The sequence below is a fragment of the Lithobates pipiens genome, unplaced genomic scaffold, assembly GCF_037356315.1.
Source record: "Lithobates pipiens isolate NorthernLeopardFrog02 unplaced genomic scaffold, aLitPip1_a1.2 Scaffold_19, whole genome shotgun sequence".
Lineage (NCBI taxonomy): Eukaryota > Metazoa > Chordata > Amphibia > Anura > Ranidae > Lithobates > Lithobates pipiens.
The window spans coordinates 15,350,445-15,367,960 of NW_027507764.1; the positions used below are offsets into that span (position 1 = coordinate 15,350,445).

Consider the following 17,516-nt stretch of genomic DNA (forward strand, 5'->3'; position numbering starts at 1 on the left):
TTTGAACGTGATGACGTAAACGGGTCTAAACAACGAAGTTCAATAGCCAGTAGCCAATAGTTTCCCTTGCGTCGCATTTGGTCTGTCGGACCTGCACACAGACGAACAGTTTTCCCGATTTTAGTCTGTCGGAATTGAGTCTGTCGGATAGATTTGAAACATGTTCTAGGTCCGTCTAATTTTTTTTTCTTCAGAGCAACAAAATGTAGTAATCTGCTACAAAGTTTGCTATTATACTTTGTGATATATTACCTTTGTTTCCAGTGTCCTCAGATGAAAGATTTTTGTGACACACTCACCTGGGACAGAGGCTTTTGGGGGGGTTGAATGCTATCCTCTTGCCTACTGACTATGGGCCCTGGCATTTGAGGGAGATACAATCATTTAGGAAGCTATTCTCTGTTATGTAATGCAAAAGGACATTATTAAGGAGGCCATGATGCCCTATGCCACCCTAACTTGCCCTATACCATCCCAACCTGCCCTATACCACCCCAACCTGCCACATACCACCTCAACCTGCCCTATACCACCCCAACCTGCCACTATACCACCCTAAACAATCCTAACCTGCCACTATACCACCCTATATTAGTCCCAGGATAACACCTCTTGACGGTTTGAAGTCCAGCACCAGCTAAACACTTCAGAACTAACTAAACCCATCCACTCTTCCCTAGAAGCGGTAATATGCCCTGACCGAAAGGGCTGCTGTTAGAAATCATGGGGGCCCCCGTATAGCCTACCTCATGGGGCCACCCCTGATCCTGCTCATCTGCCTACCTAAAATGCGATCCGAAAAACAAAACGGAAGGAGATATGTCTTCCCACGTCTTGGCGGATCGGAGGGTAGTTGGATGTAAACAGGCAGCCGAGTCCATTTACACCCGACTACTCATAAAGCAGAGTTGGCTCGATCCGTGGCCACTCCACATAAACTGAGTGGACCTTTCATCCGTCTGCTCTGCTCTGATCAATGGGGAATCAGTGAACAGATGCCCCGCTGAGCAAAGTGAAGCCCCCTTTGTGTGATAGGGGCCTAAGGATGCATTTCACTGTCCTTCAATGATCATCATCATATCATTGTGATAATCATACTGCGTCACTTGTGTCAATCTAAGGAGGACTAATTTGGCATCTACTGTATGTCAGTGGGATGAAGGAGGGGAACTTGGCTCTGTAGAAATGTATGAAACCAAATGGCTCTAGGGGGAACACGAAGGGAGAAAGGAGGGCTAAAAGGACTTTAAGGGATGATTTGGATGGGTGGCTATTGTGGTGTTTGTCAAGCAATGAGGGGGCAATATTGCAAAATGCAGACACACAATGCCCCAGCCATGTTCATTGCATGCACTTGCAGGGTATTTGTGGTGCACTCTATTCAAGGTGACATGCCATTACATTTTTGCCATTGAACAGCACTGAGTGGCTGCATCTCCTTTTTCAGGTGGGGTGGTCGGGTGGTTGGTAAAATTTCAGCTTACAAGTGTAGTCTCAGATCTGGACATTTCTCTCTAGGGGTCCACACACTGACTGTCTGCCTGACACCCTTTCTGTATAGCACCCTGGAGTTTAGGCAGGGTTGCTTCTAAATTTACCTGCCAGGAGTAGCTACCTAGACTAATTGTTAGGGATCATCTGACTTCTTCCCATATCTGGCACTGCGGCACTTTTCTCTTCTGCCACTGGGTGGTCAGGTACTTGGTGGCATTAGATAAGAGAAGGGCAATGCAAGGTCAGATTATGAATGTATGGGGTATCTCAGACAATGGACAGAGGTTTTCTTGGATCCCTTGGCCTACTGGGTGAGTCTATATATTTGGATGGAGTCAGGTGATTGGTGTTCTGTGCCACCTGGATGGCTGTCTGGGTGGACGTATGTTGTATTGCCCAGGCTGCTTGGCTGGAGTTTGGGCCTATCCCGGGCACATCTGGCTGCTAGGCTCTCTGAGGGCCTATCCAGAACCAAGAGATCAGTGTAGGGTTGGGATTGCGGCTTGCAGTCCAACCAGAGATGATGGTTCTGCCATCCAGAAAACCTGTCGTGATCGGAGTTCGCCACTAAGGGGCAGTCCACCTTATTACCATGGACCACAGTGAGTAACTGAAGCAAGTATTCTCACCAACCGTGGATGGTGAAGAATCGGGAAACTTCAGTGGGTATTTAGCCAGGGACCCAGCCAGCAGAGGTGACACTTGCAGAGCAGCCTTGTCTCAAACCAGGGACTGAGCAGGCCAGTGGGGTGAAGCTTGAGAGGTATCTTGAGTGCCAAGCTAGGGTCCCAGCAGAGAAGCGGGGGTGACGCTTGAGGAAGATACTACAGTGAAGATTGGAGGAGCTCAAGGGATTCAGTGGTGAGAACCATCTAGTCTAGTGAGAGACTGGGAGCTCAGTGGGCAGAAAAACTACAAGAAGTGATTGTAGTAGAAGTGAAGGAACTGTTACACTTTGTGTTAGGAACTCTTAAAGACTGTTGCCATAGGAGACAGCATTCCTACACATGCAGATGTGACATCTTGCTAAATGTCTTTCCCTGCAGGGCTGTCTACCTATTGAATTCTCGGAGCCTGCCATTCAAGAAGTGTATGGCGCCCAATGACTTTAACTACTTTGCACCCACTATGACTCACAACCAGGGCCGGACTGGCCTATCAGGATACCGTGAGATTTTCCGGTAGACTGCTTGCCCTGGGGCCGCTTTGAGTTGCGGCTGCAGTGCTCCCCTCTCTCCTGCGGATCACGGAGCTGGCTGGGTCTGTGTTCGGAGGTGGTGCTTTAACACGGTCCCAGCCCCCCTAGACCGGCTCGTGTGATAGTAGATAGAATCAGTGTTCCGCTTTTCTATATTCCTCCATGCAGCCGCTGAATGCTTGGAGAAGGGAGTCGAGCATTCAGCGGCTGCATGGAGGAATATAGAAAGCTCATTTCCTCTCTATGCGGCCCCCCTGCCGATCCTCCTATCCAACTTCTTTTACTGGCCCCTCCCAGTTATCCTTGTGCTCCCTCGCTCCCCCCATCGTGCTCTCCTCCCCCACCACACTCTCCAGCCCCCCCCCCCCTCACAGTTTTTTCTTCCCCACCCCCCCCCCTGCTCTCCAGCTCTCCCCATCCTTCTCTAGCCAGCATCCCAGTTCTCTCCACGCCCCCCCCAGTGCTCTCCACCCCTGTTCTGGATATTTGGGGGGAACCCCACATCATTTGTTTTTTAAATTTGACGTGGGGATCCCCTTAATATTCATACCAGACCTGAAGGGCCTGGTAATTGAATTTGGGGGAATTTTTTTTTTATCAATGACTGTTTTCTGTATTACGGGGAGCCGACAATTCATATAGCCGCGAGTGATTTTAAATGACTTTTGTTCCTGCCGAAATGACACTTTGTGCAGGGACAGTTTTAAGCACGGGAAACATGCGCCCCTTCACAGGCATACTATACACACCCCCCAGCTACGAAATTTAAAGGAATATTACACTTTTATTGTTTCACTTTAATCATTATTAAAATCACTGCTCCTGAAAAAACTTTAGTTTTTCAAACTTTTTTTTGCATTGATCCATGTCCCCTGGGGCAGGACCCGGGTCCCCAAACACTTTTTATGACAATAACTTGCATATTAGCCTTTAAAATTAGCACTTTTGATTTTGAACGTTCGAGTCCCATAGACTTTAATAGGGTTCTAGCGTTCACACAAAGTTTAGGTCTGTTCGCAGGTTCTGGTGCCAACCGAACCGGGGGGGTGTTCGGCTCATCCTTAGTTGTAACATGACAAAATGTGGAAAATTTCAAGGGGTATGAATACTTTTTCAAGGCACTATGTATACGTGTATATATATATATATATATATATATATATATATATATATATATATATATATTATATACCACGTGCATGTGTTTGAACTTACGGGTGCACACCGTCATGCAATAGGCTGCGCACACCATTGAGTTACTGTACCATGACTTCTCTGTGTGTTCACAGCGATTCCTCTGTGTGCACTGCTGGTCACAGGGAGATGGATGGAGGACATGGACTGCTGCCCGCTGCACAGACCTACAGTATCGCTCCCTGTAATTGCCCTGAGCCTGCAACCTTTCTTCTGTTGTTGATTCCCTCAGCACTTACTTGCTGAAGGAGGCAGGCAGTGTGTGAGCTGAGTCACTGCTCCTCCAGCAGCACAGGGACTGAGAGAGCTGGGACTTTAATCTCACTATTGGCAAATGCAGCCAGGGTAAATCCGCATATGAGCCGAAATAGGAAAAATAGTCCCTCTAGCTACAGTCTCCCCGGCCCTCTGGATGAACTGAGCCACCCCCCCTCCCCCAGCCCAGGGGTCGCCTCTTATCAGGATAGAGCAGTGGATGGATGGCCACCTACCTGTATGCAGGCCAGGCAGCGATCACCCCTGGGCACTCCACTGTCCAATCTGTGTGTTCTCTGGGGTCAGTATCAGCAGCAGGCTGGGAGGTGTACAGGAGTGTCTGATTGCTGGCCGACTCAGAGAGGCTCAATCTTTGTGTTCCACCACCATGGGATCGGGGACAAGTTCACCAGCTAAACCGGAAGTGAAGCGGTTCCACTAAAAGCACCACCCTACATCCTCCATGGCTTCACAAATCATAAACCACCACATAAAGAATAATTGTACAGTGAGAGTGTTCGGGGGAATCGCTCTGCGTCCCGGGGAAACTCTAAGCCCTTGTGCACACGGTCGTACATTCCGGAAAATGTCCGATCGGACCATGTTGTCGGATAATCCAACTGTGTGTGGGCTCCATCGGACTGTTTCCGTCGGAATATCTGACGGACAAAGTTTTAGAGCTGGGCTGTAAAACTTTCCGACAACATGATCTTGTGTGTAGAGAATTCCGATCGGAACAAAGTGCCACGCATGCTCAGATCAAATTCCTAGACCAAAGCTATTGGCTACTAGCCTGAACGTAGTCCCGTCGTAACGAAATAACATCATCACGTTACGTACGATCGGATTTTCCGACATCTTTGTCCGACCGTGTGTATGCAACACAAGATTGTTCTTTGAAGAAGTTTTTAACAATTGATGTGCCTGTATGTATACTATGATCACATTTTGTAAATCTCTCAAAGGTGAATAAGTGCTATTTTCTGTATCATTGTGTTGGTCCTTGTTTGTCTTCCACAGGTGCGGTAAGGTCACCAAAATTACTAATCCTACGTCGACTTTCTCCTGTGATGAGATGGAGGGTCAATACGTCAGTGTGGTGATCCCGGGGCGCAGTGAATACCTGCACCTGTGCGAGGTGGAGGTCTATGGCCACCCCGTGGCTGAGGGCTGCGCATTTTAGGTAAACCTCAGAGGAACATGACAGAAGGAATGCTGAAGTTGATCATCAAATTTAATATCCAGGAAATAACTGCTCAACCAAAAACACGATTTAATTCATTTTTAATACTCAAAGCAAACTACCCCCATCCATCCATGTCTCCATTGCTTTATTTTGCTGAGAAATCAGTTTGAAAAACACCTCCCTAGTTTTTCTGGCCTTGGCCATCTTGAGTAAGGGCAGATGATTCATGTAGCATTTACTTCCTGGAATCCATCAGCCGTTAGTTTAGGCATGCAGGCAGGAAGGCGTTCTTAGCTGAAAAAGCCCATCCTCCTCTCCCGAAGACTCCTGGGATGTATGACATCATTTGCCTAGGCATGAAAACTAGGAATTAACTGAGTAAATGTAAAAAGAAAGTTTAAAACAAATTAATATGATATACTTTCCTATCTATTTACTAATGCTAGCAGCATAAGGATTAAAAATAGTCAGTGTTGATTGAGAGAGTGAAGTTCTGCTTTAAGGCCCCAGAAAAATATGACACATCTATGTTTTCCCATCTGACTGGAGGAGGACGTTTTCCACACCTTATAGTCTTGACTCACTCAAGAAACTCTTCAGAAATACCAGTCTATATATTTTTATTTCAAGTGAGTGAAACTTAGGGATCTATTTATAAATCTTTTCTCACAAAATTCACACAACTTTCACTCAGGATTCACATATTTCCCCAACTGAATCTAATTTACTCCTGGGTTAAATTTGTGAGTCCCACGTGAATTTTTTTTTTTATAAATAGACCCCCTAAGCAAGAGTATCTAAAACACAATCTTCATTTTCAGTTGTGGATGGAATGTGGAAGGGTTTGAACCACTGTCTGGTTTTATTGATGCCTGTGTCTGCTTCATTTATCCCAGCTAAGTCCATGACCTCTCTCCAACTCCTTTAGGCCAGATGGTCTTCATCCCTTTCTATATCGCTTCTATAGAATGACCTTGACCTAGTAAGACCAAACACCCTTTTATCTGATTGGGACAAAAAGAGAACAGGAACTGCGCTACCAGGATGGGAAAAATCAAGGTCAAACCTTGTAAGTGCCCCTTACACCCCGTACATCTTGCACATTCTCCTTTCATAATCTCAGTTACACTTGTCCCGAAGGGGCAGAATTTGCTGCAACAGACCTAGAGGTTCTTATAAACGTAACCTTGTTGAGATAGGGAATGGATAGATTGGGGAAATTGGGGTTGTCCAAATACCCATGTTTTCCTATTAACAAGCCAGGCCAGGAGTCTTCATTGTTTCACCTTCCTCCTTATCTCAACAGGCTTCCATATATTCAAAGGCATGTGTTTAGTGAACTCTTGGCCAACACAGATGTTTAAGGGCATGTGGTTTATCCTTACACATTCAACCATCCTGTAGAATCTGTGGTCAAATTTAGACTCACCTGTTAGTAGCACTTGACTCTCTGCTGCCTGTGGCGGGACACCGTTGTGACAGGGGTCATGTGGGTTCTTCTGCAAAGGAAAAAATCTGTGTTCATTGGCCAAGCCACTGATTGGTGTGCTTTGCCACATTCCCTGCAACACCCCCAACCTCATTGGGTCTTAAAACAAGCTACAATTTTCTGAGACTTTAGGTCTGCAAGGGCCAACGTTTTCTAATTTGGTGAGTTGCTCCTAACTTATGAGCCATGAAATCCTTACAAAAAAGTACTGAACTGCTCAAATTTTACAAAATTACAGAATGGGCGTCCCCAAGAATCTGTCTGTGGCACCAGCTCTGAGGCTCCTCCAGCCTTTTGCCTGTGTTACCCTGACATCCCTCCGGCTGTTTGCCTGTGTTATCAAATTTAGCCTTGTTGAATGCAGAATTTTCCTTTTTGTTGGGTGGTGTGGGGTCGTATCTGAAACATACTGAATGTATCAAACTTTGCTTTAAAATGTTAAATAAACAAATAAATAGAATGTGTTTGCAGAGAGCAATGACTTGGACTTGTGTGCAACTGTTTGGAACACAAATATAATTCTAAAGCCTGCTGTTTTAATCATACGAGCTGTCAATCTAGTTCTATGAATAAAGTGCATTGTTTAAAGAAATGAATGTGGTTATTTTTTGCTAAAATTCCTGGTTGGTTCCAAGAGCTTGCAATCTATTTCCACTCTTGGCATAATCTGCTCAGTACTGTATCAAGAGGTAATTGGGTCTTGTATCATTACTCATCCGAGAAGGCTTCAGCTTTTAAACACTGATTGTGCTACTTACTCTGCTACCAAAATAGAGGAATGTACCCTACAGATGGACTGCCAGTGGCCCCCACTTTAAACAGACCCCCCTTCCAACTTCACTGTTTGACCTGGCACATGCTGGGGGCATGTACCAATCTGTCCTGTAACCTGTTGTCTACTGGGTTCAGCTATCTTTTTAACCCATGGATCCCACACTCCTCATACACATAGCAGGCCCTGAAGGTCCAACTGACAGCTGAACCTCACAGAATACCCCCGGGACAGAGGTAGCCAAATGGCCCTTTAAGAGTTTTAAAATTCTGGGGGGGCCTTATGGTCACGTGACCGCCATGATTGGCTGTTGTGGTGGTCACATGATGGGAAGCTCCCAATCGCAAGCAGTGAATAGAAGCTTTCTATTGGCAACCAGTAACTGTGCCAGGAGCGCACATAGACAAACAAGATATTTGGGGGGCACACCCTAAAAAAATGCATAAAGATGGTGCTGCCATAAGACCATACAACAGAACAAAAATATTACAACGCACACATGCAAAACTAACATTTACCTCCAGCAAGGCTTTTTAAAAACACCTAGACATTTTCAAAAAACATTATCAAAAAATATGGGGATTTGGTCACACCATATTGCTATAGGGTGCTTAAGCCCACTTACTGCGACAAAGTACCCCATGATTAGTGGGTCCTACACTATCCATAGACTAGGAGATCCTGCTTCTCTGAACCATGGGAGCAATACTCCTCTATATGGGAGAACATGAGGTCTCCACCATGACACAGGTGGTCACTAATGAGAGGTACTTACTGAGGGAGCGCACATGGCGCACACTCTCAACACAGTGCTATCAGCGCATTTGCATGCAAACATGCTGCTGTTCGGGGGCCAAGGCCCGGCCACCGTGAGGCCACATATTTGCGTGCGCTCGGTGAGAAGAGGTTAAGGTAGCATGCAATTGTGGAAAAAAGTTTTTCCTGTTTTTTTTTTTTTAAATATCTGTTTGAAGCTCATATTAACCACTTTAGCCCCAGGAGGTTTTACCCCCTTCATGACCAGGTCATTTTTTGCAATATTTACTGACAATTGCGTAGTCACGTGACGATATACCCAAATAAAATTGATGTCCTTTTTCCCCACAAATACAGCTTTCTTTTGGTGGTATTTGATCACCTCTGCGGTTTATTTTGTTGCGTTTATAAACAAAAAAAGACAGACAAGTTTGAAAAAAAAAAAAACTATCTTTTTATTTTCTGCTATAAAACATATTGAGTAATTTCTTCATCAGTTTAGGCCTATATGTATTCAGCTGCATATTTTTGATCAAAAAAAAAATCTCAATAAGCTTATATTGATTGGTTTACGCAAATGTTATAGCGTCTACAAGCTATGGGATATTTTTATTTTGTTTTTAATTTTTTTACTAGTAATGATGGCGATCAGCAGGACTGCGATATTGCGGTGGACATTCTGCCACTAACTGACACATTTTGGGGACCAGTGACACTAATACAGTGATCAGTGCAAAAAATATGCAGTCACTGTGCTAATGACACTGGCTGGGAAGGGGGTAACATCAGGGGCGATCAAAGGGTTAACTGTGTGCCTATCCAGTGTTTTACTACAGTGTGGGAGGTGCTTTTACTAGGGGAAGGAATGGAATATATGCTTTCCCTCCTGTCAGACCGGCGATCTGCCTTGTTTACATAGGGTAAGGTGACCAGATTTTTGAAAAAGGGGAATTTTTTTTTTTTATTGGCAAATAGTAAACTATTTTATACGCTTATTATTCTCAAATGATATATTCAGTGTATGTTGTATGTGTTTATGTAATGATTGTATGATATATACGTTATTTCTGGAAATCATTTCATACCAACCCCATAGAATTATTATACCAGCCCAACCGCATAACGTCTTTATTTTCTTGTTAATAAAAGGGAAAATCATTAATTTTAAAGCACATTTGAAGAGTGTATTATACTCATCAGTGCCCATCAGCGCAGCCTCACCAGTAAAACACACCAGTAGAGAGGCGCCTCTGGGTGCAGTAGTTTAGAAATAACGCATTTAATAATAGATGTAGATCAACTCACATTTTGTAGGAATAAACAAGCATGGTATTAATAATACAGTGATCTATCCCCGAGTCCTAAGCAGTATGGATTCCTTGCTGAGAACTGTGAGATCTTCCGGCAGATGGAGGACGCCGGCTCCGGAGAGCGTCCTCAGAGTGAGGCGTGGAAAGCACAGGACGGCTTGGTGCGGACGGATAACGTCATCAAAGCTGGACTTGTTTAGAGAGCGTGCACACTTGGCGATGTAAGCCAAGCCTTTGTCAACAGGATCTGAGGTAGAAAGGGGGAGCAATTGGGGTGGTCTAAAGTCTGAAGGTGCTGGAATTGAGTTGATCTGAGGTGTGAATGTGCAGGAATTGGGGTGATCTGAGGTATGAAGGTGCAGGAATTGGGGTGATCTGAGGTGTGAAGGTGCAGGAATTGGGGTGATCTGATCTCTGAAAGTGCAGGAATTGGGGTAAAGTGAGATATGGAGGTGCAGGAATTGGGGTGATCTGAGATATGGAGGTGCAGGAATTAGGGATGAATTTAGGCTGATCTGGCGTGTGAAGGTTTAGTAATTGGGCTGATGTGAGGTGTGTAGGGGCAGGGAGTGGGGTGATCTGACGTCTGAAGGTACAGGAATTGGGGTTATCTGAGGTATGGAGGTGCAGGAATTGGGTGATCTGAAGTGTGAAGGTGCAGGAATTGGGGTGATCTGAGGTATGGAGGTGCAGGAATTGGGGTGATCTGAGGTATGGTGGTGCAGGAATTGGGTGATCTGAGGTGTGAAGGTGCAGAAATTGGGGTGATCTGAGGTATGGTGGTGCAGGAATTGGGTGATCTGAGGTGTGAAGGTGCAGGAATTGGGGTGATCTGAGGTATGGAGATGCAGGAATTGGGGTGATCTGAGGTATGGAGATGCAGGAATTGGGGTGATCTGAGGTATGGAGGTGCAGGAATTGGGTGATCTGAGGTATGGAGGTGCAGGAATTGGGTGATCTGAAGTGTGAAGGTGCAGGAATTCGGGTGATCTGAGGTATGGAGATGCAGGAATTGGGGTGATCTGAGGTATGGAGGTGCAGGAATTGGGTGATCTGAAGTGTGAAGGTGCAGGAATTGGGGTGATCTGAGGTATGGAGATGCAGGAATTGGGTGATCTGAGGTATGGAGGTGCAGGAACTGGGTGATCTGAGGTGTGAAGGTGCAGGAATTCGGGTGATCTGACCTCTGAAAGTGCAGGAATTAGGGATGAATTTAGGCTGATCTGGGGTGTGAAAGTGTAGTAATTGGGCTGATGTGAGGTGTAAAGGGGCAGGAATTGGGACGTTCAGAGGTCAGAAGGTGCAGGATTTAGTTTGGTCAGAGGTCAAAAGTTATAAGAATTGTGGTGATCTCAGGTATGGAGGTGCAGGAATTGGGGTGATCTGAGGAGTGCCCCACTCTACAAGGAAGGATGTCAGCTCTCCCTGACTCTGGAGGTCACCATTAGGGCTCTAGGGGTCGGGCCATTGCTACATAATAAACAATTATTCTACCAACTGTGCAAATTGTACTAAAGTATGAACAAACAAACATATATCAATACTAGTAAAAATGAACCAATAGACGGTGAATCACAATCCAATAGTGTATGTTACCATAATCATTAACAAATAAACACCAATACAAAATGCCTTTCACTAATAGGGAACAACTTGTGTCCTGTGTGCTGCTCCTTAACCACGATATATGTCGGCAGAATGGCACGGGTGGGCAAATGGGTGTACCTGTACATGCCTGTCATCGGGAGCGGTGATCTGTCATGTCAGTGGTAGCCCATCCCCCCCACAGTTAGAACACACTGAGGGAACACACTTAACCCCTTAAGTTCCCCCTTGTATTTAACCTCTTCCCTGCCAGTGACAGTTATACAGTAATTGATGGCTATTTTTAGCTCTGATCGCTGTATAAATGTCAATGGACCCAAAATAGTGTTAAAAGTGTCCGATGTGTCCGCCGCAATGTCGTCGATCACCGTCATTACTAGTAAAAAAAAAAAAATTATTATAATAAATATGCCATAAATCTATCCCCTATTTTGTAGAGACTATAAGTTTTTGCGCAAATGAATCAATATACGCTTATTGCATTTAGTTTTTTTTAACAAGAATATGTAGAAGAATACATATTGGCTTAAACTGAGGAAGAAATTCTTTTTTTTATATATTTTTGGGGGATTTTTATTATAGCAAAAAGTAAAAAATATTGTTTTTTTTTCCCAAAATTGTCGGTCTTTATTTTATTTATAGCGCAGAAAATAAAACCCGCAGAGGCAAGTACCACCAAAAGAAAATTCTATTTTTGGGAAAAAGAGGACATCAATTTTGTTCGGGTGCCACGTCGCACGACTGCGCAATTGTCAATTAAAGCGACGCAGTGCAGAATCACAAAAAAATGCTCCGGTTATTAAGGAGTAAATCCTTCCAGGGCTGAAGTGGTTAATTTCTTTCTTCAATTACTGACAATCCCCACACCAGTGATGCAAATCCAAAAAAGGTACGGCTAGTAATAAGTGGGACTTGTGCCACCACAATGCTCGCAGAACTCTCACCTTCATTTAATGACCCACAGACAACGCAAGGTCAGAAACGCTTGTATAAATAGCCACCATAGTCTCCTACGTCCTTATGGTGGGAGAACTGAGGCTTTCCTGCAAATATATGTGCATTCATTATTTTGTTGTAAAAAGTGGACTTATCCTTTATTAAATTTACCTGGATCCGTTCACGATAATCAATGCGAAAAAGGCGTGATGTATTTTTGCATGTGTCCACTAGATGGCGATCCAGCACAGGTTTGCCACACTCTGCTTCATAAGCCCTCTACAAGAAACACTTACAATTGTTTAAAGACAACCAAAAAAAAAAAAAAAGTGTTTGCCACTTTATAGATTTGAAGAGTATTATTTTTGCTGCTGCTTGAAATATTTGAGTTCAGGTACTTTTTGTTGTTTGTCCACCACCATAAAACTTAAATCCCCCCCATCAGAATCCATAGACCTTGACAGTTAAAGAGGTGTTCCAGCCTGGGGGAAAAAAAAAAAAATTAAAAGTCAGCAGCTACAAATACTGTAGCTGCTGACTTTTAATATATGGACACTTACTTGTCCAGGGAGCCCGCGATATCAGCACCCCGGCAGATCTTCGGATCGGCTGCCGCCGCCATCTCCAGTAAGGGAAACCGATAGTGAACACAGACAGTTCTCTACTGCGCATGCGCGAAGCGCACTGCACTTTCTAATTGGCTCAGAGGCGGAGGAAGGAGGAGAGGGGGACCAAACTTCTGAGGGAAGGGGCAGCGGGTCCCCATTCCCCCCTCCCCCCCTGAAAGGTGCCAAATATGGCCAACATTGGTAGCTACGTCCAAAAGACCCCCTTTACTCTTCCCTTGGGTTCTGGATAAAACGTCAAGATCATTTTCTTAGCTCTATCCCCCCACCAGAATGAAGTTCCTGCACACCCTTTAAAGTGGTTGTAAACCCTTACAAATCACTTTGACCTACAGGTAAGCCTAGATTAAGGCTTACCTGTAGGTCCAAGAAATATCTCCTAAACCTACACGGTTTAGGAGATATTTGCCAAAAGACAGGCACCGCTGTCTACGGCGCATGCATACATTTAGATACCCTAAGGAGAGTAGTAATGTAGTGCACAAACCGTGCCTTGGCAAACAGTGGGTATGGCCAAACTGCTCTTGCTGACATTATCAGCCCACCCTTCAGTCAAACCTGCCCCCAAACAGCTGCCCGCAGCTCCCGGATGGCAACAGATTTGTGTATGACTATCTCGGTTACTTGGGGAGCCACAGCCTAGTTTGAATAATGTGTCCGGGTTTCGGGTGGACTGAAACCTGGACACATGATTCAAAACCCGAAGTGTCCGGGTGAATCCTGGACAGGTGGCAACCCTAGTCCATGGACATCCTCCCAGAAACTTGCTCCCGGGAAAATCTCCCCAAAAAATCCATGACCATCACAGATCAGGGTAAATGGGCGCTGGTAGCGGCTGGTTACCACGCGATCGCTCCGTCAAATGACGGAGCGATCACTTGTAAACAAAACAACGTCATGCCATGACGCCGGTTCCTTCCTCTCCTCTCTGTACCGATTTGTACAGTGCGAGGGGAGAGGGGAGAAGGGAGAGAGATTGTTTGCAGCAGCGCTGTGGGTTGGATCTGTAGTGCCCACAGCGCTGCCCAGTGCCCATACTCTGAAATACTCTGCAGTACTCTGCCCATACTCTGCCAATACTCTGCCAATAAATTTTAACAGAAACAAAGATTTTTTTTTGTTTTTTTTACCAAATGTTCAGTCTTTTTTGATTTATAGCGCAGAAAATAAAAAATCCAGAGGTGATTAAATACCACCAAAAGAAAGCTCTATTTGTGTGAAAAAAAAGGACAAACATTTCATATGGGTACAGTTTTGCATGACTGAGTAATTGTCATTCAAAGTGTGAGAGCACCGAAAGCTGAAAATTGGTCTGGTTAGGAAGGGGGGTTAAGTGCCCAGCGGTCAAGTGGTTAAAGTTACATAGTAGGTGAGGTTGAAAAAAGACACAAGTCCAACCTATGTGTGTGATTATATGTCAGTATTACATTGTATATCCCTGTATGTTGCGGTCGTTCAGGTGCTTATCTAATAGTTTTTTTAACCACTTAAGGACCACCGCATGCCAATGTACGTCATCACAATGGCATGTACAGGCACAAGCACGTACATGTACGTGCTTGCCTTCCAGCGGGTGGGGGGTCCGATCGGACCCCCTCCCGCTGGATGCGGCAGTATGTTTTGCTTCATGAGCGATCCGGGATGAGGGGATGGCCGTTGGTTTCTGGCCATCCCCTCTCGATCGCTCCTGGCGAATGAGAAGCTTCCTCCCGCTGTGTATAGTAAACACAGGCAGGAGGAAGTGATGTCATTCTCCTCGGGGTGGTCTTTTTGACCGGACTACGAGGAGAAGACTAAAAGTAAGTGTGCACCAACACTACACTGACATGTAGGCACACAAACCCCCCCCCCCCGCCCCCCCTCCCCCTCCCAGTCACAGTGTCACTGATTGCAGTGATCATTTATTTACTGATCACTGCATTCAGTGTCAGTTGGGACAGTAAAAACTGTCAGGGCAGTTAGTGTTAGGTCCAGGGTAGCCCCCTACCAACCCCCAATAAATGTTTAACCCCCTGATTGCCCTTAGAGTTAACCCTTTCACCCCCTTTTGCCAGTGTCACTAAGCGATCGTTTTTCTGATCGCTGCATTAGTGTCACTGGTGCCGCTAAGTAGCTAGTTATTTTTTTAGGTTCACCGTCAGGTTTTTATAGCGCTAGGTACCCCGATATACTACCCAATAATGGTTTTAACCCCCTGATTGCCCCTAATTAACCCTTTCACCCCCTTTTGCCAGTGTCGCTAAGCAATCGTTTTTCGCTGGTTAGCCAGTTAGTTATTTAGGTTCCCCATCAGGTTTTTATATAGCGCCAGGGACCCCCATATACTACCTAATAAAGATTTTAACCCCCTGATTGCCCCTAGTTAACCCTTTCACCAGTGATCGCCGTATAAGTGTTACGGGTGACTCTGGTTAGTTTGCTTTTTATAGCATCAGGGCACCCACCATTTATTACTCAATAAAGGTTTAACCCCCTGATCACCCGGCGGGTGATATCAATTAGGTTTTAGGGTCAGGGTCTGCGTCGCCCCAGGCAGCGCTAGGTTAGTGCCAGTACCGCTAACACCCACACGCAAAGCATAAACCTCCCGTAGTGGTATAGAATCTGAACAGATCAATATCTGATCTGATCAGATCTATACTAGCGTCCCCAGCAGTTTAGGGTTCCAAAAAAATGCATTGTTAGCGGGATTAGCCCAGATATCTGCTAGCACCTGCGTTTTGCCCCTCCACCCAGCCCACCCAAGTGCAGTATCGATCGATCACTGTCACTTACATAACACTAAACACATAACTGCAGCGATCGCAGAGTCAGGCCTGATCCCTGCCATCGCTAACAGTTTTTTTTGGTAGCGTTTTATATTTAAATCCGGAAGGCAGTGCTTGGTTTTCGGGGTCCTGTACGTGGCTAGGCTCCCACAAAGTCCCCCATATGTGGTATCCCCGTACTCGGGAGAAGCAGCAGAATTTATTTTGGGGTGTAATTTGACTTATGCCCATAGCATGTGTGAGCAATATATCATTTAGTGACAACTTTGTGCAAAAAAAAAAAAAAAAAAATTATATTCCTGCAACTTGTGGCAAAATATAAAATATTTCATGGACTCAACATGCCTCTCGGTAAATAGCTTGGGGTGTCTACTTTCCAAAATGGGGTCACTTGGGGGGGTTTTGTGCTATTTTGGCATTTTATGGCCTTCGAAACTGTGATAGGTAGTGAGGAGTGAAATCAAAAATTTGCACCCTTAGAAACCCTGAAGGCAGTGATTGGTTTTCGGGGTACCGTACGCAGCTAGACTCCCAAAAAGTCCCACACATGTGGTATCCCCGTACTCAGGAGAAGCAGCAGAATATATTTTGGCGGTGCAATTCCACATATAACTATGGCATGTGTGAGCAATATATCATTTAGTGACAACTTTTTGTAAACTTTTTTTTTTCGTGTCATAATTCAATCACTTGGGACAAAAAAAAATATTCAATGGGCTCAACATGCCCCTCAGCAATTTCCTTGGGGTGTCTACTTTCCAAAATGGGGTCATTTGGGGGGGGGGGGTTTGTACTGCCCTGCCATTTTAGCACCTCAAGAAATGAGATAGGCAGTCGTAAATTAAAAGCTGTGTAAATTCCAGAAAATGTACTCTAGTTTGTAGACGCTATAACTTTTGCGCAAACCAATAAATATACGCTTATTGACATTTATTTTACTAAAGACATGTGGCTGAATACATTTTGCCCTAAATGTATGACTAAAATTGAGTTTATTTGATTTTTCTTATAACAAAAAGTAGAAAATATCTTTTTTTCTAAAAAATTTCGGTCTTTTTCCATTTATATCGCAAAAAATAAAAATTGCAGAGGCAATCAAATACCATCAAAAGAAAGCTCTATTTGTGGGAAGAAAAGGACGCAAATTTCGTTTGGGTACAACATTGCATGACCGCACAATTACCAGTTAAAGCAGTGCAGTGCGAAATTGTAAAAAGACCTCTGGTCCTTAGGCTGAAAATTGGTCCGGGGCTAAAGTGATTAAACTATTGATGTCCCCCGCTGAGACCACCGCCTGTGAAAGGGAATTCCACATCCTTGCCGCTCTTACAATAAAGAACCCTGTTCGTAATTTAAGGTTAAACCTCTTTTCTTCTAATTTAAGTGATGGCCGTGTGTCTTAATAAATTCCCTTTCGTGGAAAAGTTTTATCCCTATTGTGGGGTCACCAGTACGGTATTTGTATATTAAAATCATATCCCCTCTCAAGCGTCTCTTCTCCAGAGAGAATATGTTCAGTGCTCACAACCTTTCCTCATAACTAATATCCTCCAGACCCTTTATTAGCTCAGCACAGCCTCCTCTTGTAATCTGACACTAGCAGTCAGTAGCCTTCAGTCCCACGTCTTCTCCAATCGGTCTCTCACACTCTCTCCTCTGGTCGGCACTTCACTTACCCGCCGCCTCTCTCTGTCAGCCTTCCACCTCCCGGTCCTCCCACCTCCTCTGTCCACGTCTGTGGGGTGATCCTTTCCCTAGTATTCCCAGTCCACCACTGCATTGTCCCGCTCTGCCACCACTGTGGGTCCCCAGAACACCCTCTGCCGCTCACGGTCGTGGGGGGGGTCCGGTCGGGGGGTCCAGTCCGCCGCACTGCCACTCTTGTGGTGGGGGGTTTGGTCCAATCCTTTGCTCTCACCCCACACTG

General features: G+C 45.0%; 1 protein-coding gene across 1 annotated transcript in view; it reads left to right on the top strand.

Annotated features, from left to right (window-relative positions):
• LOC143997922 (fucolectin-6-like) overlaps positions 1–7,408 on the top strand; it is a 38,313-nt gene extending 30,905 nt beyond the window's left edge. Inside the window, exon 4 of the mRNA XM_077493743.1 lies at positions 5,162–7,408. Within this exon, the coding sequence (XP_077349869.1) occupies positions 5,162–5,324 (163 nt within the window). The 3' untranslated portion in view covers positions 5,325–7,408. The remainder of the gene's footprint in view (positions 1–5,161) is intronic.
• Positions 7,409–17,516: the final 10,108 nt, after the last annotated feature.